Source organism: Hyperoodon ampullatus (genome assembly GCF_949752795.1).
Source record: "Hyperoodon ampullatus genome assembly, chromosome: 19".
Classification (NCBI taxonomy): Eukaryota; Metazoa; Chordata; class Mammalia; order Artiodactyla; family Ziphiidae; genus Hyperoodon; species Hyperoodon ampullatus.
The window spans coordinates 47,711,710-47,735,831 of record NC_136932.1 but is presented as its reverse complement, the minus strand read 5'-3'; the positions used below and the strand labels follow the sequence as shown (position 1 = coordinate 47,735,831).

Here is a 24,122-nt window from a genome sequence, read left to right as displayed (position 1 = left end):
CTCTTTAATAAATCACACGGAGGATCAAGGTGCTAATGCCAATGTTGAAGTAAACAAGTCTAGCAAGAACTCCAGCTTTGGTTTTCTAAATCATCTTCCAGAACTTAAAAAGAACTGAGCCATGTAGTTAATATTTTAGGTTTAGTAATTACACCAGCAATGTCACTTTCAAGCTCGGTTGTCTGACGGTTCTCTTAGAAATGCTAAGTTGCTTGGGCAAAGGTTTAAGGAGGTTCTATATCTTATTGATTCTTCTTTGGGTAACTCCCAAACTTTTCAATACCAAGATTCCCTCTTCTAAAAAAATACAGTTTCTGATACCCACCCAGGGCCATATTTTGAAAGATTGCGTCTACAAAGCCAGTATAGTTTTTTAAGTAATAAAAATGTCTCCCCATTTAAAAATTAACCAGCCGTCTAATGGGCACATGGAAAACCAGTATCACACTGGTTTACTAAATCTAGTTGAAAGCAAAGACATAGTGTTTGGGACAGCCTGATCCATTTTAGCACCGCCTACAATTTTCATTACGCCTCAATGAAATGTTTACTATAATTTTATGATATCCTCTATCCTTTCCCCTCGGTTTGTTTGTATTTTTTAAAAAATATTTATTTATTTATTTAGTTGCGCTGGGTCTTTGTTGCAGCAGGCAGCCTCCTTAGTTGTGGCTTGCAGACTCCTTAGTTGTGGCATGCAAACTCTTAGTTGCGGCACGCACGTGGGATCTAGTTCCCTGACCAGGGATGGAACCTAGGTCCCCTGCATTGGGAGCGCAGCGTCTTAACCACTGTGCGACGAGGGAAGTCCCGGTTTCGTTGTATTTTGGTTCTTGGTGTTGGAAAGCAGAATAAAAGGAGACAATATCTTGCAGAAAATGCATTTCACGCCCCTTTCAGGTAACCGCTCTAGACCCGAGGTGATTTTCGCGATCCCAGATCCCGCGCACTGAGCCCCGCCCCCATCCTAGCCCCACCCCTCGACTCCCGTCCTCTTGAGTCCTCCAGAGAAGGGGGCGGTGCTCGCTGCAAACCCACAGTCAGTCGCCAGGGGGAGACAGCGGCTGCAAGAGCCAGGGGTCCCTGTCCAACGGCCAGGCGGCGGAAGCGGAAAAGGCGGGACCTGGGGCGCACGTTACGTCAGCACGTGCGAGCGTCAAGGCCGGGTCGTCGGAATCGAGAGTGGGCTCTTCCTGCGCGTGTTGGCTGTGAGAAGGTCTCTGCCGGGTTGTAGAGTTCGACCTCATGGCGGAGATAATTCAGGAACGCATAGAGGATCGACTCCCCGAATTGCAGCAGCTGGAGCGCATTGGACTGTTCAGTCGTGCGGAGATTAAGTGAGAGAGCGGAGGAAGAGGAAGGGCTGGGGCGGGTAGAGAGGGGAGGCTGGGGCGTGTGTGTGGCGGGGGGCAGGGATAGGGGGCACTTGGGTTGTGTTTATATTTTCTAATGTGGTAGAAGCCCATTTCCAGATTCTGGTGATGCCCAGAATTAATTTCTCATTCATTGCAAGGTGATCCGTCCATTTACCCCTCAAACATACTGACAGCTCTTCATGGAGGAGGTTTTGAGGCTATAAAGGGGATAAAACCAGGATACCCGCCCGTCAAGAGCTAGCTGCCCTGACACAGTATGGTGGGGGAGACAGACAAGTGAAACATTTTGATCACAGTGCAGCGTACTGTAAGTTGATTGTAGTAGAGTACTTCCCTAGAGATGTGAACAGAGAGCCGTGGGAGCCCAGGAGGAGTAGATAATTCTAACAAGACTTGAAGATGGGGATCATTTAATTCGATTTTATATTTTACCCCAGGGCTTAGCCAACAACTAGTATATAGTTGTTACTCATTAATTTGTATAATAGTTTTTAATGGTTTACTGTGACTATTTCTTCATTTTACAATGACTGCGAATGTCGTACTGTGGCTTTGGGAACCTTAAAGTAAACATTTGTTTATGAAACGCAACATATTGTGGACTCTTTAATAAGAGTGAACTCTGTATTTAGTTCATTCCTTAGCTAAATACAGTGAGTCTTCTCCCATAAGCCCTTTGCAGTAGTGGTATAGGTAGAGACAATCTAGGTTTTTTTTTTTTTAATCTACCTGTTGAAAATTCAGAAATAAGAGGAATTTAGGAAAGAAATTTGATTATTATTAAAACCCAAGTGACTTGAATTTGGAGGAAAAGAAATCTCTACTAATACCACATATAAATAATGTAAAGTACTACTTAACAATATTTACTTTGCTAGTGGGAATGTTAGTGGTCCTGGCAATCGATTGAGGTGATTTTCATGAAAAATCAGGTACATCTTCATGCCCTTAAGACCACAGAAGTCCTGAAACTAGTGTATTGTAAATCAACTATACTTTATAATAATAATAAAAAAGAACACAGAGGTAATTATGTAAGAGAATATGGGGACTTCGCTGGTGGTGCAGTGGTTAAGAATCCGCCTGCCAATGCAGGGGATACGGGTTCGAGCCCTGGTCCCGGAAGATCCCACATGCCGCGGAGCAACTAAGCCCGTACTCCACAACTACTGAGCCTGCGCTCTAGAACCCGCGTTCCACGACTACTGAAGCCCGCGTGCCTAGAGCCCGTGCTCCACAACAAGAGAAGCCACCGCAATGAGAAGCCCCCGCACAGCAAGGAAGAGTAGACCCCACTCGCCACAACTAGAGAAAGCCCACAGGCAGCAACGAAGACCCAGTGCAGCCAAAAATAAAAATAAATAAATTTATATTAAAAAAAGAATATGTACTTGCTTATGAAGGATAATTATTTGGGAATTACATATTTTGGCAAATAGATGTTTCAAATATATTAAAAATAAACTTTAAAAATTCCCAAGTTATTTATTTAACTTCTTGCTTCAAGTGTTACATTTTAAATGGCTTTCTCCTTAGGGCTATCATTAAAAAGGCTTCAGATCTAGAATACAGAATACAGCGAAGAACTCTTTTTAAGGAAGACTTTATCAATTATGTTCAAGTAAGTGAATAATTTTATTACTTTTTAATCCCCTCACAAATTTAAAATCAGTTATAGAATAGTGAGCTTGATGTCAGTTTTCTACAAAATTCTGGAACTGATGATTAGGTAATTTTTTTGTGTGTGTGTGGTACACGGGCCTCTCATTGTTGTGGCCTCTCCCGTTGCGAGGCCAATGCAGGGGACACGGGTTCGAGCCCTGCTCCGGGAAGATCCCACATGCCGCGGAGCAACTAAGCCCATGTGCCTCTTACATGTATACCCCCTCTGCCTGCACACAACCATATATACTTGCTATGAGACATAAGTGGCATTTTATATTGAGGTTCTGATTATCCACATTGAAAAAATAAAATTAGATCCCTTCCTCATGCAAAAATAAATGCCTGTGGAATTGATTTAGTTTTCCCACCACATGACACTGATGGGGTACAACAATAAATTAAGCAGACAGAAATAATGGCCTTGAGGAGCTTACATGTTAGTGGTAAAGTTCCTGGATATATCCACAAGAAGATGTGTACAAGAATATTAATTGCAGCTTTTTGTAATAGAAAAATTGGAAACAAATACGCATCACAGGAGGAAGGATAGGTAAATTGCACGTTCGTATAATGAAATGCTATACAGCAGTTAAAATGAATGGACTTGAATTCTACATGACAGCAGGGATATATCTAAAGTCATAATGTTCAGTAAAAATATGGAGTGATGGGTTCAGTACGATACCAGTTGTATAAAGTTTAAAAGCATTCAAGACAGCATTACAATAAAGTTTGAAGTCATGCTTGTGAACGATAAACACCTGAGTCAAGATCATCATTTCCTCTGGAGAGGGAGAAGAGTGGAATCAGACATGGGGGCTTTGCCTTTATTTGAAATGTTTTATTTCTAAAAACGTTTTGAATCAAATACAGTAAAATGTAGGCTTTGACATAGCTGTGTGGTAGCTGCATGGGTGTTCTCTATGCTTCAAATATTTCATAAGACAGTTTTAAAATGAAGCATGCGATCTTGTAAGGTTCTGTGCCTTGTGTCTCTAGTAGTCTTCAAGCTTGGAGAGGAATTATATAGTAGTGGTTTTTAGAGAGTCTTAGAGGTTCTCAGTGGTCCTTTGGAGGCAAGGGTAGGGAGAGCCAATTAGGTGCCCTGTTTCAGCTAGTACAACCCTGTTTATCTGCTTTATTTGCTTGTGCGTCAGCTAAAATTTTTGAATGGTTAGTTTCCTAAAAGTTTGAACACACTGTTGTAGACGAGGAAGTTAGATTGATACTGTAAATCTTAGAAGTCTTAGAGTTTTAGTAACATGCTTTCTTTGTATCTAAGATGTTTAGATGCATGCTAATGTATGTATTTTTGAGTTTTGCAGATGTAAGGTGAATTTTTAGTGAATGCTAGACATTTACTGTAAATTAGGTTTCTTGATAGCAAATTATTTTCTGTTTCATGTTCTTGATTTTTATTTACTTTATGGTTTTGACTAAATGCATCTCCTCTATATAGAAGGTTATACATTTTCTTGTTTTCTTTTTTTTTTGTATGTTTTTCTTTCATAGTATGAAATCAATCTTTTGGAACTGATCCAGCGAAGACGAGTTGTAAGTAGATGATTTTCTGGAAGTTGGAAAAAAATATAGAATTAAATAGTGTGACTGCAAAGCTAGAACTTGGGTTTGGGAAGTAGTTGGCATTGATAATTGTGTGGTGGTGTGCTCATAATGATACTTGTAATTATTTGCTTTCTCTACCAGTACTGTTTAAAGATCAACTGGGAATGCTGCTTTGGATAAATGGGATTAAACTGAGGCTTTTTTTTTTAATGTCCCTTTTTAGCGTATTGGGTATTCATTTAAGAAGGATGAGATTGAAAATTCTATCGTACACCGGGTACAAGGTGTCTTCCGACGTGCGTCAGCCAAGTGGAAAGTAAGTGTTCACAGTGCCCTTAGCTGTAAGGGATGTGAAGATGTGTATTATACGTATTATGAATATGGATATTCAAATGTATGGTTGTGGATTCTTGGGTATCTCAATACTTATTCTAATGATAATATCATGACTTGAAACCACTTAATGAAACCATTAAGAAAATTGATCACATTACCTTAGAGTCAGTCTGTGAGGATGATGCTGAAAACAGTGGATTTGATTCATATTTAAGGATCAGAAAATTGTCTGGGATTTGGATATGTCTCTAAATAAAGTACCCCCAGCTGGGGTACTTGGAGGTGGAAGATAAGGTTAGAGTAGGCGCAGCACCTCAGTAACTTGGTTTTCTTCAAGTTTGATTCTGGGACCGGGATATATTATATGGGAAGTACTTTGGATTCTTGGGAATGACAAATTTTAGTTTGTTGCCTCTGATTGAGACCATTTCAGAAGTGCATTGAACAAATTGGATAGATGACAAATTTTGTCTTAGATCATAGTAGGTGGGAGTGGGGGGACGGAACAAGTTGTCATGGTTAAGAGATCTGAGGCGGGTAAGGAACAGCCTAATAGGCTGAGGGATGTGGCACATTGGATTTTCTGAAATCTGCCTCTGTTGCAAACAAAATTAATGAGTGCAAAGGTGTATTGTATATAAAATTCAAATTCAGGCAACTTACTCCATTGCTTTTCTTGCAGGATGATGTTCAACTTTGGCTGTCTTACGTAGTCTTTTGTAAGAAGTGGGTGAGTATTGGGCAGCCCTGTCTCAGTCCCTCTTTCCTGCTTTTGGTTAGTCTGCATTTTAAACCTCATACTTGACTACTGAACTCCATGTTTTCTCCAAAGGTGTGTAAGGTTAACAAATGGGAAAAGAACCCAAGAAGGCTGAACTTCAATGTAACAACATTTGCATATTTGAATGACTATATAAATGGCTTCCATATCAGCTGAAAAGAAAAGGGTCTTTATGCATATATGTTCAGTAAAGTTGAAAACATTTTTTAGATATTTAAAATGTTTATGTTAAGTGGTTTAGGTAGAAGAGAACCCTGAATGAATCTGTATTTGTTTATATGTCCTTAGCAATAGCAGATGTCGCCTCATTGGAGTTCACAGTTGGTGAGGGTACAGTGCAGATCACTTAGAGTTTAATAGCAGTAACTTTGCTGTGCAGGAAGTAGAATTTTTCTTCTTTTACAGGCTACCAAAGTTCAACTTAGCAAGGTATTCTCTGCCATGTTGGCCCTTCATTCGAACAAGCCAGGTATGGTGAAATCCTTGTCAGTTCTTTTTCTACCTTTTTTGTAGACTCAAGCCATTTTGGAATTTATTTTGCTTGATAAACCTCAGAGAATTATTTTGAGAACTTGAGCATATGAACTTGGCCTCAGCAGTTTTTATTCCTGAATAGCTGCCTCTTAGTTCATCCCTGCTACTGTGAACTAGTTACTGTGCCAGGCGTTGTATCTGTGAGCAAGAAGGACTAAGTTTCTTTTTAGCTGATGGTGAAAGAAACTCTTCAGTCCTTTGAGGGGAATTCTGTTTGGAGGCACTCAAATCTGAGGATTTCAGAAACATAAAGGGGAAAATATTAATATAGATTTTACAAGAGCGATTAGCACAGAGTAGGTACTCAAGTTTTGTAAGAGAAGGACTTCTCTTGTGAACACTGTGTAAGCAGTACGATATTTTATAGTGAAGGTGCTTCAGTGTCTGTTCTGGAGTATTAGGTTTACAGCACACGAGACTCAAAATCGGCTACATTTGGCACCGGTTGATTCCGAAGGATACAACAGGACAGTGTTAGTACTGTCAGCTGTTCGGAGGCTTGTCTTTGGTGGGAGGGCATGAGAGCATGGGGGTGGGCAGAGGAGCCACACTGGCGTAGAGGACCCCTGGGTGGGTGCAGCTTCCAGGTATTGTATCTGTGAACTGTGCTCAGTTTCAGGAGTCACATGCTCAAGAAAGCCCAGAGCAGTGGCTCTCTACCATTCATAGCCCTCCTCGTCCAGACACAGTTACAAACCGTGGGTCATTTTTACCAAAAGCAATCTTGCCTGGTAATAGCTGATCTTTTTTTTTTTTTAACATTTTATTGGAGTATAATTGCTTTATAATGGTGTGTTAGTTTCTGCTGTATAACAAAGTGAATCAGCTATACATGTACCTACATCCCCATATCCCCTCCCTCTTGTGTCTCCCTCCCTCCTTCCCTATGAGCTGATCTCCCTGTGCTATGCGGCTGCTTCCCACTAGATATCTGTTTTACATTTAGTAGTGTATATGTGTCCATGCCACTCTCTCACTTCGTCCTAGCTTACCCTTCTCCCTCCCCGTGTCCTCAGGTCCATTCTCTGTGTCTGGTAATCGCTGATCTTTATGAAGTTTCTAGGGAGATAGCTAGAATGTTACCTCAAGGTTAATTTCTTATGTAGAAGGACAAAGGTTTTTTGTTTGTTTGTTTGAAGACTTTATTCCCAGTAGGTACAATAAAAAATTTACTTTAAAAATTGAGTCATTTGAAAAAAACTTATCAACTACTTTAAATACAGAGAAAAGAGCAAAATAATTTATTTCACTGACTCTAAGATGCACAATTTTTTCCAGCATTTTAAGACATTAAAAATTTGTGTGTGAATTAATGAAGATGTTGACCTTAGATCTGATGGAATAGAGTAACGGGCACATAAGTACCCACTGATGTTAACATTTCCAGATTTGGTTTAGAACACTCTAAATTTTAGATAAAGCAACAATACTTTACAGGCAACCATTAGAAATTCCCTATCTCCTAATCTTCCTCTTTTGGTAAGATTTAAAAAAAAAGATCTTTGGGTATCAAAATTGGAACATTGGTCTTTTCATACCTGACTTGATTACTTTATTGAAATGAAGTCTGATGTTTTTCACTTACAGCCTTGTGGATTATGGCGGCCAAATGGGAAATGGAAGATCGCTTGTCTTCAGAAAGTGCAAGACAACTATTTCTTCGGGCTCTGCGCTTTCATCCAGAGTGCCCGAAACTTTATCAAGAGGTGAGTGTGAACATAAGGTGAGAGAGTCATGTCTTAGTTTGGTGCTCTGGAGACGTATATACTTTATTAAGTTAAATAGGCTTCGATTTATGGAGACTAGGAATAAGTAGGGGAGCTGCTGGGGAAAGGAGGTCAGAAGAGTATTTCTTGGCCAATAGTAGGTGTTGACTTTGCTCATCTTCCAGGTTTTTAGTGAGAGATTGGAACTCCTACCTGTCCATTACCGTGGGGAGGGATAGGGAACTGGACCCTACCTTTCTTTACTTAAGGGTCAGGGTTCAGCCATCTTTATATCTTTGTATGTATGTATTCATTCATTCATTCATTTATTCCCCTCCCCTTCTCCTGCTCTCCCCTCCCATCCCCTTGCTGCTTCTTTCGGCTTCCTTTGCTGTTTTTCCCATTTTCTTCTCATTCTTTTCATCTAGTTTTCTTGAGATAGATATTTCCTTCCCTTCCTGGTGAACTTATTCCCTCTTAGAGGGGTGCACTAGAGCAATGAATGATAGCCAGACTTAATTTAAAAAAAACCCAACAAATGCTAGAAATGACATATTATTGAAACTGCACCCTTTTCTGAGGTATTTGTCAGAATAAGGGAGAAAGTACTGTTGAGCCTTCAAAGGAAAATTAAGCGCTATGTGATGAGGGGGACCCTCATTAAGACCCCTATGTGTGATGGGTCTTAAAGCTAATAGGTTTTGTAGCTGTCTCAACTGTATTTTGGTTTTGTAGTAATTTAATGTTTTATAGCCTTGCGTCCTTTCTCTTCATATTCTGTTAGACAGTTCTTTGTGGCCTTTATTATTTTTGTTGAGAAATATTATAAGAATCAGTCGTCCCTGCTATTAGAGCGCTATTGTATGGTGTTATTGTTTATGTTTTTTGGAGGCTTTCACAATTGCCTAGACTTGTATTTTCTAAAATGGAAATAGATTTTTTGCTTATTCTTATCAAAAGTAAATAGAATTTCTTTATTATAAATGGTTCAGAGAAAGCAGTTTTATGAAAAAAGTAACAGAAAAAGTACTCATAATTTTACCTCCCATACTTTTATGCATATTACAGATATTTAAAACAGGCTTTATTCTGAAAAGTGGGATTCTACTACAGATTTTTGTGTTCTATATATATATATATATATATTTATATTTATACATATATATATATATATATATTTTTTTTTTTTTTTTTTGCGGTACGCGGGCCTCTCACTGCTGTGGCCTCTCCCGTTGCGGAGCACAGGCTCCGGACGCACAGGCCCAGCGGCCATGGCTCACGGGCCCAACCGTTCTGCCGCATGTGGGATCCTCCCGGACCGGGGCACGAACCCGTGTCCCCTGCATCAGCAGGCGGACTCTCAACCACGGCGCCACCAGGGAAGCCCTGTGTTCTATATTTTTACGTAATACATCACGAATATAGTCCCATATTAGTATATATTAATTTATATTAGTGGTATTCAAACTTTTTCGTCTTGGGACCCCTTTACAATCTTAAATTACCGAAATCCCCAAGGATCTTTTGTTATATGGGTTATCTGTTAATTTTTTTTTGAAAATTAAATATTTAATTGAAGTTTAATTTAATTGAAAATTAAAACCAAGAAATCTAAAAATATTCACTTAAAAATAATAAACCCATTACATGTCAATATAGGTTACTTATTTTTAAATGAAAAAAACTCTTCTAAAACAAAGTTTAAAGAGAAGAATGGCCTTATTTTGCATATTTGCTAATCTCCTGAATATCTGACTGAATAGAAGAGAGCTATATTCTCGTCTCTACTTTTGCATTCAGTGTGGGTGATAGCACCCATCATATAGCCTCTGAAAAACCTTAAACTCTTGACAGAATAAGAGTGAAAAAGGCAAATAACATGTTATATTATTATGAAAATAGTTTTAACCTTGTAGACCCCCTGAAAGGGTTTTGGGAACCTCTGGATATCTCCAAGTCACATTTTGAGATATACATTATCTGTTCTGGTAGTTGCATTTGTTAAAAAAAATAAAGATTTTTATTTTACACTCTAAAAGTAATATGTACTTTGTAGAAAATCTTGGGGAAAAAAGCCAGAAAAGCACAGAAAAGGAAAAAGTATGACTGATTGAGGACAAATACTATTAACATTTCTTCATAGGCTTTTTTCCTGTGTACATTTTTTACATAATGGTAATTGTGTTATATGCAAAATTTTATAGCCAGTTTTAAAAACAAAGTAGAATATCACTAGAATTGTGGTGCACCATTACTAAATTATTGTAACGGTTTTATGGCCGCATCACCAGTCTGCTTCTTTTATAATATATTTTACTTTCCCTACTTTTAGGCACTTAGATTGTCTGCATTATTTGCTCTTATACCCTTGTGTATGAAACTTCTAGGTATTTAGGATTATTTCCTTATGATCGATTTCTGGAAGCAGAATTTTTGGGTTACTGAATATAAACATAGTTTTTAAACTTGTCATTTTAATATGTCTTGTAACATAGAATTCAAAGTATTAAAAATTCTGGACAAATCCAACTTTGTATTATGTGTTAACCATATGTTTGTATAGAAACATTCGGGAGAGGGAATTCCCTGGTGGTCACAGCGGGGACCTGGCTTCGATCCCTGGTCGGGGAACTAAGATCCTGCAAGACACATGGCGCGACCAAAAACAAAAAAAAAACATGCCTTGTCAATGTCAGCTAGTTTCATAACAAGATAGATTATAACACTCCCTCCACACTTCCCCAGATCTGATATTTATGAGTAAAAAGAGGCATGTTATATATTTCTAATTAAAAAATTATCTCCAAAGGTTTTCAGTTCATTATTTCCCTTCTGTGTTAGTATTTTAGGATGGAGCTGATGCATGCTGAGAAATTGAGGAAGGAAAAGCAAGAGTTTGAAAAAGCCAAGATGGATGTGGTAAGATCCTAATGTATTGTCACTTGTTAACAAGATATAGCGTTTTGAACCTGCTTAGGAGTAACAAAATCTTTAGGAGCACTGTTCGTGACTTGCCGGTCTGCCCGTGGCTGGCGGGTTCCATTCCAGTGCCACAGCAATTCCAGCACCACGCGACTGACTGCCTGGTGGCTCTTGGTTTCAGGTCTTGGAGACAAAGTGGGAATAAAAAAGAAAACCTTTAGAATGTACTTTTCTTTCCAACTTAATATTTTGAAACTTTTAAATGTCTTGCATTGATTTAATTAAAATGGGCTTAGTATTAAAAATGGAATTTTGTGCTTTAAAAATAGACATTTGGACTTATTGGAGTGGTCCTTGAAATTATTACTGATGGAATGGCTACATACTGTTCTTTATGATCTCATTAAAATGATATATGTTAATGGGTCAAAGGAGCTCAAGAAAGGTTGTGAAACGTGTGATTCCTAGCCTTCTTTCTTTTCCTTTTTATGTAATTTTTTACGTGACAGAGTAAGTTTAAAGAAACAAGTTTAAGAATATTAGAGCTGAAAAAGGAACTTCACTATCACCTGTTATTGTGGTTCCCAGCTCTGAACTTTTTTATCCAAATAAAATCTTACACAGAAGGGTGAACGTGGCATGTAAAACTTGACCTATTCTGGTCTAGGTAGAGAGTGAGGCCTTAAGCCGTGTAATCTTGCTACAACTCCAGGAGCCTGAGAATACAGTTGGAAGATCAGTGATCTTATTCAAGCTGTACATTTTACAAGTGAGGGAACTGGCCCAGAGAGAGACGTGATTTGCCAGAGGTCATGTGGCACAGGTAGTCTAGGATTGTTAATTTTCATTCTAGCGCTATTTCTACTTACTGGCATTACCCGTTCAGTTTTTTAATATCATACTCTTTAGGGGAATCTCGAGTATGCTGAAGAAATCCTTATGGGCGAGTTGGCAAGGATCATCTACAAAAATTCTGTAAACATAATTAAAAGTAGGTATCCTTTGAAAATTTATTTATGGTGGGAAAGTGAAACATTCAATTTATAATGAGGAACCTTTAGCCTATTTTGAAAATTTCTGTTAGAATGTGTATAAAACTCTGATTGTAGGAAATAGTGTCCTGATTCTTTCAGAAAAGGCTTATTTCCCCTTAGATTATAACTGAACATTTCAATAAGTTTTTGAGTACTTAAATCATGTGGGGAGTTGAAAAGAATAAATGATTTAGTACATTCTTTTGTGTCCTAACGATGCTTAGAATAAAGTCTTTAATGAATACTCAAATATTAATAATGACTTTGCTTGTATAGTGGGACCATGGGTGATTTTTTTGTTTTATCTTACTTCCCACTTTATAAAAAAACCAAAACTAACTCCAGGACTTTAAGAAAGTGCTCCTTTAGAGTCTTACTCCCCTCCCCCACTTTTTAACTTTTAGGTGCAGAATTTCATGTGTCACTGCTTTCAATTGCACAGCTATTCGACTTTGCCAAAGATCTGCAAAGAGAAATTTATGATGAGTAAGTAAAATAGTGGAAAAGTGAATATGTCTGTTTTGATCTTGTGGTAAAGTTTTGAAGTTGGATATTTAGGAAGGGGGAAAGAAGATACCATACAAAATCCTTGGAAGAAAGCTGTTTTAGGACTATTGTATAGTATTTTATGTATACATAAAAAAAGTATTTTTGGAGAAGTTGTTTGACTCACTTACTGGCTTCCCTTGGGAAATAGTTTGCCTTTGTTCAATAAGAAATATGTCCTATGGTTTATATAAAAATCTATATTCCTGCTTTCCTGGCATGTCTTTTGTCCTTAAGATGAGAGTTGTACTCATGAATGTTTATAGTTGAGAGCTGCAGGTAATCAGACATTATTCTTTTTTTAAATTTATTTATTTAATTTATTTATTTTTAACTGCATTGGGTTTTTGTTGCTGCGTGCGGGCTTTCTCTAGTTGTGGTGAGCAGGGGCTACTCTTCGTTGCGGTGCACGGGCTTCTCATTGCAGTGGCTTCTCTTGTTGCAGAGCATGGGCTCTAGGCGCGCGGGCTTCAGTATTGTGGCACGTGGGCTCAGTAGTTGTGGCTTGTGGGCTCCAGAGCATAGGCTCAGTAGTTGTGGCACACGGGCTTAGTTGCTCCGCAGCATTTGGGATCTTCCTGGACCAGGGCTCGAACCCATGTCCCCTACATTGGCAGGTGGATTCTTAACCACTGTGCCACCAGGGAAGCCCCAGACATTATTCTTTTAATGTCTGGTTATATTGTTGAAGAATTATTTGCAGCCTACCTTGTGGCTACTTCACCCTTAATAGGACTCTTACTTTCATAGGAGATAAGAGAGAACTGGGATCAGTTTGTTCTGTGGATACCTTTAGGGTATCCTTCTATTAGAGAAAATCAAGAGTCTAGATATGATAAGGTTTTCTTGGGCTCGAGAACCAGGTATCTTGTCAACATACCTGCTGGTTTGACTTTGAGAGCCAACCTACAAGTTAACATTTGTGAATGATGTCTGAAACAATCTGAAACTAACAAGTGTGTGACAGCTCTGATCCATTGACAACATTTACATAGTGAGGGTGAAGACATCTGGGAAGCCTGTTGGGAGATGACTCTTTTGGTGCTGGAATTGTTAAAGGGGTGTCCTGGGTACATTTTCAGAGCATTGGGACTGTCTCTCTGTTTGATGTTCTGAGTTAGTCTCATGTCCTAGGTTGATGTCAGTATTTTTCAGCCTTCAGGCTCTGCATACAGACGACCCCCTCACTTGGGATTATGTGGCCCGGCGAGAATTAGAGATCGAGTCACAGCCAGGAGAAGAGCCGCCCACAACGAAACAAACCAAAGTGGCAGAGGTGGGCCGCCGGGAGGAGAGGTGCTGTGCTGTGTATGAAGAGGCGGTGAAGACTCTGCGTACAGGTGAGCTTCACCAGGCCCTGTGTGCTGAGGAGTAATGGTGTTCCTGAATACGAACCTGAAGCTCCATTCCCATAACCAGAATCCATTTCTGGAACCTCTCTGTGGTAGTTTACAGTGTGCCTGGCTTTTCCAACTTGTTCTTTCTCTTTTATGACCTTCCTCGATAGCTGTGGCATTTGTTCATTTATTTGGGGAAATAAATGATACTTAGGATGTGATCATTCAGAAGGTTGTTTCATTATCATTACTTAATTATCTTCTGTTATAGATTTACTTGATAATTTTGAAATATTGGAAAATAAAGGTAAAGGGTGCATGACATGGATAAGACTTTTAATTTTTGTATTTATGTCACTACTCAGTTGTTTGCCCTCAGTATTTGAGATGTTTGATAGGCTGTAATCAGAATAACTTATATTTTTCACCAGACTAGTTTAAACCCTTCCTCAGAGGAGTTTTCCCTTTAAAGAAAATATGTACGATGACTGTTCAACTAAAAGAATTGCTGGTCTGATCAACATAATCTCTGATTTTTCCAGAGGCCATGTGCAAGTGTTACATCAACTTTTGCATGGAAAGGTTTGCTAAGAAGACAAGCAGTCGGCTCCTCAGAGAGAAGGTATTGACTTTGTTACGTGGTTACAGTGGCTGACTAGAAAGTGTCTTCTGAAAGATGAACATAAGCACAGGTTTTGGGGCTCTGAGACAGCTTCCAAGAACTTGTTGCGTAACCACGCTTTGTCCTGTGAGTGACCTGTCATTCTGAAGGTCTGAGTCTGCTTTGCCCTAATTCTGGCCACCAGGTAAGGAGGTCCTCTCTTACTGGGCTGTGCTTGGGGCCACTGCCCAGATCATGTAATCATAAGCGAAACCACCTCCATCCCTTCTTTCAATTCTCAGAAAGGTGTAGAACTGCTTTCGTTCCTGTCAGAGGCCAAAGACCCCTGCTGGGAGCTTTGTGATGAACTGAGAGATTTTTTTCTGATTTCAGAGGCTGGAAAGAACCATGGTTGCATTCAGGAAGGCACATGATCTCAAACTTGTACCAGAATTCCAGTACAAGCAGTGGGTAAGGACCTGGACAAATTCAGTGTCAATTACACGTACTGAATTCTGGTTGGTTCAGGCTGGTGTCCTGTGTTTTAATGTATATAGTTTTATGACTAAGCACATTTGGAAGATTGGCATGGTAGATGTAGAGGGTGTTTATTATTTGGCTGTCAGTATTCAGTGTGTGCCAGAAATGAAATCTGTACCAGTAGAGGGAGGAATATTGTAATACATAGTGGAAAACACTCAGAACAGAGTCACAACTGGGTGTATTTTGTTTGTCCATCCATTCGTGTTTTCCTGAACCTATGCTTGGCTCAGATTAACCGTTGGTACAATAAAGACAAATTAGATGTGTTCATTGTTTTAGAAGCTGACATTCTAGTAAGAGGCATATTAACCCATCCTTATACTCTGAAATAGGTAAGGATTATTATATAGAGACCAGAATAATGTAGTGTGGGAATACACAGGTCTAGGCTGGGTTTTGTGACTTAATAGGTAGGTAATGGGCAAACCACTTAACCCTTCTGAGTTGGTTTACTTGATTTTAGAATAATGATAGTGATCTTTGTTTTTGCCACCTCACAAAGTTGTTGAGAGCATTCCATGAGATGGCGAATGTGTTAATGTATTTAAATACTTTCTTAGTGGAAAAAAAAGGACAAAAATCTTTATATTTATTGAATGCCTTTTATTTGCATAACTCTTAACCTCTTTTGATTTATATAATTTACACAATTTTTATGTAATTGCAGTTAATGTCTTGCTGTTTTATACTGTGTTGTACTGTTTTTACATTAACATTTTTTCTATACTTTATATGTAGATCGACATAAACTATTGATATATATTAGTAGCGTATTGTATTGTACCACGACTGGGTACCCTTCTTCCATTATGGAATCTATCTGTGAAAAATCCCAGGTCTGATGAGTTCAGCTGCTCTGTTGGAGCTACTGAATGCTGCTGGCAACAGTCCGTCCCACCCTGTAAATTCAGCTGGGCGTGGCTTAGAGTGCCTTGGCAGTCCTGCTCTCTTTCCATTATTAGTTTCTTTTGGCATTCTGAACTTGGATTTCCTTTCGGATCCAAGCTTTCTATCATCTTCAGCTTCTTGCACATGCTGGTGGGAGAGGCTTCTCTTTTCCTGGGGATCTCTGCTTTCACCTAATGCCTGTTCTTCCTTAAGTCTTAGCATAGATGGGGCTTCCTTTCTGGGAGTCCTTTCTCATCACTGCCAAAGATTCTGTTGGGTGCTTCTGCTTTGTACTCCTGTAGCATACGATTCTTTTTCTGTGATGGTACTTATCAGACTCTCTGCTACTAAATTGGAGGCGCTGTGGGCAGTAGGGAATGCACCTGACCTCCTCATTATTGAATCTAGACTGTATAGCGTGCAATTAACATGCTTGCTGGGCTTCCCTGGTGGCGCAGTGGTTGAGAGTCCGCCTGCCGATGCAGGGGATACGGGTTCGTGCCCCGGTCTGGGAAGATCCCACATGCCGCGGAGCGGCTGGGCCCGTGAGCCATGGCCGCTGGGCCTGCGCGTCCGGAGCCTGTGCTCTGCAGTGGGAGTGGCCACAACAGTGAGAGGCCCGCGTACTGCAAAAAAAAAAAAAAAAAAACATGCTTGCTGAATGAATGGATTATATACTGCCATTTACTTGCTTTTTCACAGTTTTGTAGAATTGGATTGGTTTTAGGTTTTTCTTTCCCTGTTACAGTAGTGTGGACAGAAGCATTTTTAAACAGATATTTCCTCCTGTTCATTTATTTGTTGGGTCATATTTGTTAAAGTAAAATTCCCAAGTTTGTGCATGAACGGTCTCATGACTCTTTTCAGAAAAATGGGTACCAGTTTATAGTGTGCCCAACTCTGTTTGAATGAATAAACTTGTTTCTTTACCATCCCACAAATACTGGTGGTGGATGTGGGTTTTATTATAGTGAACTATTTTATTAAAAATACGACTTTCAACCTAAATTATTTAGGCCGTCTGCTTTTCACTTATGTTTTTTTGATAGCCCTTGGGGATAGGAGCAGGGAATGGAGGAGAAATTCCAAATTTTTTACTATGTGCCTGTTTGGCCACCATGGTGAAAGGTTTAGTAGAAAGGCTGTTGAATCTATTGCCTCGCATGAGGTCTTTATTTGTCCCCATTTTCATAGATAATGTAGCTCTCAGTAGATACTTTTCCAATGACCCTTTGTCTTATCCAGAGCGAGTTGTTGCTGCACCATGACTTCCTTACGGAAGCTCTGGAGGTGGCAGGAGCGGGGATGGAATTGTTCAGAGGCTCCGTGATGATGTGGCAGGTGAAGCTGCAGGTGCTGATTGCCTCAAAGAGCCCTGACGTAGCCATGCTTTTTGAAGAAGCCTTTGTGCACCTGAAACCCCAGGTCTGTGAGTTGTGTCTTTTGTATTTCATTCTGTTTGGGAAACCTTTTAAGGCTGCAGCCAAAGCTCATTTGGAGTAGACTTGTCTAAGGAAAGCTGGCCCCAGAGTACATTTGTGATGATGGTTCAGGGATCATGGGTGGAAGAATTACTTCCATTTACCAGCCTATTTCTAATTCATTATTTGAAAGTCGACTAAATTATGTAAACTTTTCTATTCCTGTTTATATATCTTATAAGTGAGAAATACTAATAGAATATTATTTCTAAACTTTAAAAGACTAAACCTTAAAGCTTTGCAGTGAATCTTTTATACTAGTAGGAAAAAGATATTCCAGGAGTTAAAATAGGGGGAAAAAAACCATAGTTATTTTACCGCTCATTTGTATGTGCTGCTGGGACATGAACAAAGGCTAGATAGTTCAGCCTAGATTAGTCAGCACTTGTGTTGTGGTCCTACACAGCAGAGACGTGACCTGGGTAGCTTGGGTCTGACTAGTTTTGGGTTGTTAAGTGCTTAACTTACTGATAATTGATGATAATAACTTTAGGCAGTATTCCCCAACAGGGGAAGTAGAATTAACAGGAGAGTATTGCTTTGGGCAACTGGGTCCGAAGGCTGTCTGTGTTCTGGTGTGCCATTCCTGTCAAGCACTGAGAGTTCCGTACAGTGGGGCAGACTGGGAATGACTCTGTATTGCACATATTGATTATCTCAGGAGGAACCTGTCTTTATAGTGACTAGTTTTCAGAGCATAGTGCTAAGATGTCATTTTCTAACCTTTTTTTTTTTTTTTAAATTGTGAGCAGATTTGTCTGCCATTGTGGATTTCTTGGGCAGAGTGGAGTGAAGGTGCCAAAAGCCAAGAAGACACTGAAGCAATCTTTAAGGTACAGGTCCCCTGTTGTAAGTCTTGTGTGTGGGGAATGAGCAGATAGCCCTGCTAGTTGGCTAGCTTTCAAAGGGTTATTTCTAAAGCAGGTGCTCCTTTTAAAGCACTGTTCATTGCATGGCCTGGGATGGTTTTGGGAAAATTTGTTTTGATATGTAGACATTTCCTCATGTAGCTTGTTTCTCTTTTCTTTTAAATTTTAGAAAGCTGTCTTAGCTGTCACGGGTGGCGACTCAGTCACTCTGAAGGATAAGTACCTGGATTGGGCTTATCGAAGTGGTGGCTACAAAAAGGCCAGAGCTGTGTTTAAAAGGTACTCACAGACACGCATAGCTATTATGAGTCTCTCAACCCCCTTCTCAGCCCCTCGTACCCAGATTATATGAATCACAAATAGATGGAGGAATAAATCCAAGAGCTGTTTAGTTCATACCCATTGTGGAAAATTTTTAAAAAAGAGAGAGGTAACTAATAATTCATTGTAATCCTATCATCAAGAGAAAAAGCGTCTTAATGTATCATTTTAAAATTTGTTTTTCACATATCTGAGCTTATGCTATAATCGCACGTGGTGTACCACTTTTATTGATGAACATTAGACCGGCCTTTTTCCTACCAGTTACAATTCTTCATCAATAACATTTATTAAAAACAGCTATATGATATACCACCCTGTGGACATGCCATGATTTATTTGGCCACAGTAACTGCTTTGATAAACCTTTGTGCCCAAATATTATTTGTCCATATTGGAAATTATTTTCTTAGAATATGTTCTTAGAAATGGAGTTCTTGGTCTCCTTCAAAAAGACCTTGAGATGAAGGAGAGGGAACTTAAAACCCTGAGAGTGAGAAAGAAGAGAACAGGGAGAGAACTGGGTAGGTGTTTGGTGGTGGTGAAGAGTAAAGGCACTGGAGATTGAAAATGGTGAGTGACTGGTGGCCAGGTCCAGTCGCCGTGCTGAACTGCAGCCAGGACTTTATCCAGCTACGTGTGGCGGAGGCACTGGCGCAGGTGTTTATATTCATGCGATGTAAGAGGCTTTCTTCACTGTGGAAGATAACGGTTCCCCCTGTTCCTTTCTAGTTTACAGGAAAGCCGTCCATTTTCAGTTGATTTTTTCAGGAAGATGATCCAATTTGAAAAGGAGCAAGTAAGTGTCCTGTCTATGCACTTTTTGTCTGGGAAAATGGATTAGTGCTAACTAATCTATGGCAGCATTTTGTTATTTAAAAAGCTCTCGTTATAATACAGTATTTCTGGTCCCTTCCTCCAACCCCTTTTTCATAGATGTGGTTTTAGGAATGGTAATCAAGCAAAGAAGAAAAGGTACATGTCTGGAAACTAGACAACTCAGATGTCACCTCTTACAGGAAGTCCTCCCTGCCAGGCTGTGTGAGGTGCTGCTTTTCTGCCTCCAGTGCCCTGTCTGTCTCTTGTTTTGGGTTGTGAGGTAGAGAGTAGGCACTCGTAACTGTTTCTGGTGTTTTTAACTGAACTTGTGAATGAGAAAAAATACAGGAAAGTGTCAGTTAAAAAAAATTATACATGAAAATCCAAATATATCTGTAATCCCCTCGCAATAACACAACCGATCATATTTATTTTTATTTTTGTTGTTTTCTTTAATCCTCATTTACATACATGTGCACAGTTTTGTGACGTTTTATTTCTGACTTACGTGACATGTGGAGGTTCTCACTTTTTTTTCCTTAACATCATTTTGTAAACACATTCTTGTGTTTTTACCTGGCATCATTTTTGTTTTGTTTTGTTTTTCGGTACGCGGGCCTCTCACCGCTGTGGCCTCTCCCGTTGCGGAGCACAGGCTCCGGACGCACAGGCTCAGCGGCCATGGCTCACGGGCCCAGCCGCTCCGCGGCATGTGGGATCCTCCCGGACCGGGGCACGAACCCGCGTCCCCTGCATCAGCAGGCAGACTCTCAACCACTGCGCCACCAGGGAAGCCCTACCTGGCATCATTTTTAATGGTTGTTGTATTATTCTTTTTTTTTTTGGCGGTACGCGGTCCTCTCCTGTTGCGGAGCACAGGCTCCGGACGCGCAGGCTCAGCGGCCATGGCTCACGGGCCCAGCCGCTCCGCGGCATGTGGGATCCTCCTGGACCGGGGCACGAACCCGTGTCCCCTGCATCGGTAGGCGGACTCTCAACCACTGCGCCACCAGGGAAGCCCCTGTATTATTCTTAAACCTGTAGTTTTCTTAACCATTCCATTAGGTTTAGGTTGTTTCTAGATTTTTTGATATTGAAAAACAGCGCTGCAAGCATTTTGCTTATATAGTTTTTTTTTTTTTTTCCTTCTCTTTTGAGGACTGGAGATACTGGCTTTTTTTTTTAAAAAAAAATAAGTTTATTTATTTATTTATTATTTATTTTGGCTTCATTGGGTCTTCGTTGCTGTGCGCGGGCTTTCTCTAGTTGCAGCGAGCAGGGGCTACTCTTTGTTGCTGTGCGTGGGCTTTTCATTGCAGTGGCTTCTCTTGTTGCGGAGCACGGCCTCTAGGCGCATGGGCTTCTGTAATTGTGGCATGCGAGCTCAGTAGTTGTGGCTCATGGGCTCTAGAGCGCAGGCTCAGTAGTTGTGGCGCACGGGCTTAGTTGCTCTGCGGCATGTGGGTTCTTCTGGGACCAGGGCTCCAACCCGTGTCCCCTGCACTGGCAGGCAGGTTCTTAAACACTAGACCACCAGGGAAGTCCCTATACTGGCTTTTTAAATGGTTCTTTACATATTGCCAGATAGTTCTCTAAAAGTTATACTTATTTATAGTGATAATCACCATATATATATATATATCTCAGTATACCTGTTTCCTCCATACCTTCTCCAAGTGTTCAGTTTCGCCTTCTCTCTTTTATTTTGGTATTTTGATTGGTGTTTATTTTTTTACTTTTTTTATTTGCCACACTGTGCGGCGTGCAGAACTTCCTCGACCAGGGATTGAACCCATGCCCCCTGCAGTGGGAGCGTGGAGTCTTAACCACTGGACCACCAGGGAAGTCCAGGGATTGGTGTTTATTATTTTTATTTGAATTTTGAAAAATAAACAGTGAAGTTGAACTCTCATTTTCATAGGTTTGACCATTGTGTGGGTCAGTGATCTGTTCTTGTCTTACAGTATAGGACTTAGTCTAGCATAATAATTCATAGCCAGGCTTTGGATTAATAACACAATGGTTATGTGCCTTGGGCAGGTCACTTAATTCTAAGCTTCTACATCCTTATCTGTAAAGGAGGTTGGAATACCTGTTCCAGGGGTGTGAGGGTTACAAGGCCAAATGGGAGACTGGATGGAAAGGACTTTGCACAGTTCCATGCACACTATGAGCCCTTCACAAAGTGTGATTCTGTTTTTCATGCATGTGTAAGATGTGAGGTTAAACTGGCTTGTTATAAAATAGTACAGTCTCAGCGAAGAGAAATTGGAATGGGGAAATAGTTATTTGACTACACAAAAAGATTTTTAAACTGAAGATGTTAATTAGTCTGCTTTGAAAATGAAACAAAGAGAATACGTTTAAATGGAAGTAGAGACGAAGAGTTAACATTTATTGATTGTAAAGTTAGCACTGACTACTCTGCTTGGTGCATAATTCATCAGCATTTTAATTGAATCCTTGTAGTTGTCCTAAGAGATATTATTGTCCTCATTTTATGGGTGAGGAAACTTAAGGTCTGTCTGATGGGCTCAGAAAACTTCCTGAAGTTCATTTAAGTAGTATTTATATATATTTTGCCTTGATATAAAAAGTTTTAAGGTGGGTATGGCTAACATGTGCCAGAGCCCAGATATTCAAAGGAAGAAATCCCTTACCATAGGGAATAGAACCTTCCCCATTTATTTATTTAAATCCTGCTCCTCCCTCAGGGCTTTCACATATATTTTCCCGTGGAGATGCCCACGTTCCCCCAGGTGAGAATTAATTAGGCTTTTTCCTTGCCACCAGAACAAAGTGCTTTTATCACTGTTTGGCGTTTACTTCACTCTGCCGTGTAGTGTCTTTGACTTTTCTCTGGATAAGTTCAGAGTCAGGCTGTGTTCATTTAAACCTATGTCTCCTCCCCTTCAAATGCCTAATAGTTGATAGCTGCTTAACAATACGTGTGAAATGAATTTGTGACGTTATAAATTAGGCTTTTGAGGCAAGATTGTCTGATTATTTTTGTTAGGAATCCTGCAAGATGGCGAACTTAAGAGAATATTATGAGAGAGCTTTGAGAGAATTTGGATCCGTGGATTCTGGTAAGTAAACTTCAGTTATAGACACATGGGTCTGTTTGCATGTGTGGTCTGTAACCTATGATGGTTAGAATAGTGGTTCTTAACTGCTTTGGGGTCATGGGCCTCTTTGAGGATAAAACTTGGCATCCTTCCCCTGCCTCCTCCCTCACTCAGTGCATAAATGCTGGCAGACGTAATTTTGCTTATAATTTCAAGTTCACAAGCCCAGGTATCCATGGGTCTTCTGTTAAGAACTCTGGACTAGGAGGAGATTCGTTTGGTTTGGTTTTCTTGAAAAATGTGATATTTGTAAGGAAAAGGTTAATAATGTAGGTCAGAACAAAATGGGGTGGGAATTACAGCAGAAGGGTAGTGGGATACTAATTGACAAAGATTGTCATGGGCTGTTGCCACATTGTCTGTGTCTAATTTATAGGACTTGTAAAACATACTTCTCGGTGTAGGTAAGTCATGTAAAGTCTGTTTACTTGTGAACTCAAAAACTGACATGTAGAGTTGTTAAACTCAGATTTAAAATGATACATTAGCTTTTTCAAGGTTTCAGCAGACCTTCTGGTGAAATGAATGAATGTGGCATTTTTACTAACCCAAACAAGTTTTATTAAGCAGGCTGACAAGGTCCTAATGAACTCATTGAGGTCTGTTTCACCTTGAAAGAGACGCAGCAAAATCCTCCCTCTACAATATTTAGTATTTTTGAGTTTATGAAATATATAGACTGTCATGATTTTTTTTTAAAGTGAAAGCAGTTTTCTTGAGAGATACACATTCTATAGTAGAATGTGGGCTGTGCCAGAAGCTGAGAGCACTAGACTGTCACGATCCAAGTGAAGATTTCTACTTTAAAAAAAAAAAAAAGGCTTTGAAATACCATAGTGTAAAGAAGCTGAGAGAGGTACTGTTTTACATAGGGTTCTAGGAAAATAACAGCAAGAAGTTAAGTTTCTTAGAAATCTTGCATTGAATTGATATTAAATAATTAAGTTTATGTAGTAAAGCCTTGTCAGTTACCTAATTGTATGTTTACAGTAATTTTTGGGGTTCCCTTTAAAGATCTTTGGATGGATTACATCAAAGAAGAATTGAACCACCCCCTTGGTAGACCTGAGCACTGCGGACAGATCTACTGGCGAGCCATGAAAATGTTGCAGGGAGAGTCAGCAGAGCTGTTTGTAGCTAAACATGCTGTGCACCAGGCCGGCCAGTTGTGAAAAGAGGAAGAACACAGCCAACTCTGAAATAGTGTTGTAAGCCCTCTGCATAGTTTTGTATTATGCATTCATCTGCAGTTTGCTGAGATGGCAGACGAGGTGGTGTCTGATTTTGAGACATGCTTTAATTTTGTTAATGTGCTAATCTTTAATGCCAGAAAAGAGAGCTGCTGTTTAGTGGCCAGAGGCCAATTGTTGAGGCCAGACCTACCATAGGTCCTAAATGTTTTCCAAAATACATGGAAATCGTATCACTGATCTTCTTTTATTACCAGCGGTCAAACTTGAGTATCTCTAATCTAGACCCAGGGGTCAGTTAAGATAGAGAGGAAAGTACAGTTCTGTTTGTTTATTGTCTCTTTATTATAAAAGCATATGTGGTATGCGTTTGTTGTCAAAAATATGGGCGGAATAGAATAATGTGGAGAAGAAAATAAAAGCATCCTGTAATTTTATCATCTGGACTAAAATCACTAATTTGATTTCCTTTATGAGAA

General features: G+C 39.8%; 1 protein-coding gene across 1 annotated transcript; it reads left to right on the top strand.

Moving 5' to 3' along the window:
- The first annotated feature begins 1,183 nt into the window (after positions 1-1,183).
- Positions 1,184-24,023, top strand: UTP6 (UTP6 small subunit processome component). Its single transcript, XM_079725088.1, has 19 exons — positions 1,184-1,337; positions 2,913-2,997; positions 4,554-4,595; positions 4,831-4,923; positions 5,626-5,673; positions 6,130-6,193; positions 7,846-7,964; positions 10,806-10,883; positions 11,796-11,877; positions 12,325-12,406; positions 13,622-13,806; positions 14,346-14,425; positions 14,798-14,875; positions 17,081-17,260; positions 18,069-18,149; positions 18,355-18,464; positions 19,239-19,305; positions 22,342-22,414; positions 23,468-24,023. Exons 1-19 carry the CDS (start codon positions 1,246-1,248, stop codon positions 23,623-23,625), a joined length of 1,797 nt encoding a protein of 598 aa, XP_079581214.1. The 5' UTR covers positions 1,184-1,245; the 3' UTR covers positions 23,626-24,023.
- Positions 24,024-24,122: the final 99 nt, after the last annotated feature.

Bases quoted from the DNA above. Each gene is read 5' to 3' on its own strand.
- UTP6 (XM_079725088.1), top strand. From the start codon at position 1,246: ATGGCGGAGATAATTCAGGAACGCATAGAGGATCGACTCCCCGAATTG. The intron at 11,878-12,324 runs GTAGGTATCCTT...TTTAACTTTTAG, and splicing joins TTCTGTAAACATAATTAAAA to GTGCAGAATTTCATGTGTCA. The intron at 14,876-17,080 runs GTAAGGACCTGG...TGTCTTATCCAG, and splicing joins AATTCCAGTACAAGCAGTGG to AGCGAGTTGTTGCTGCACCA.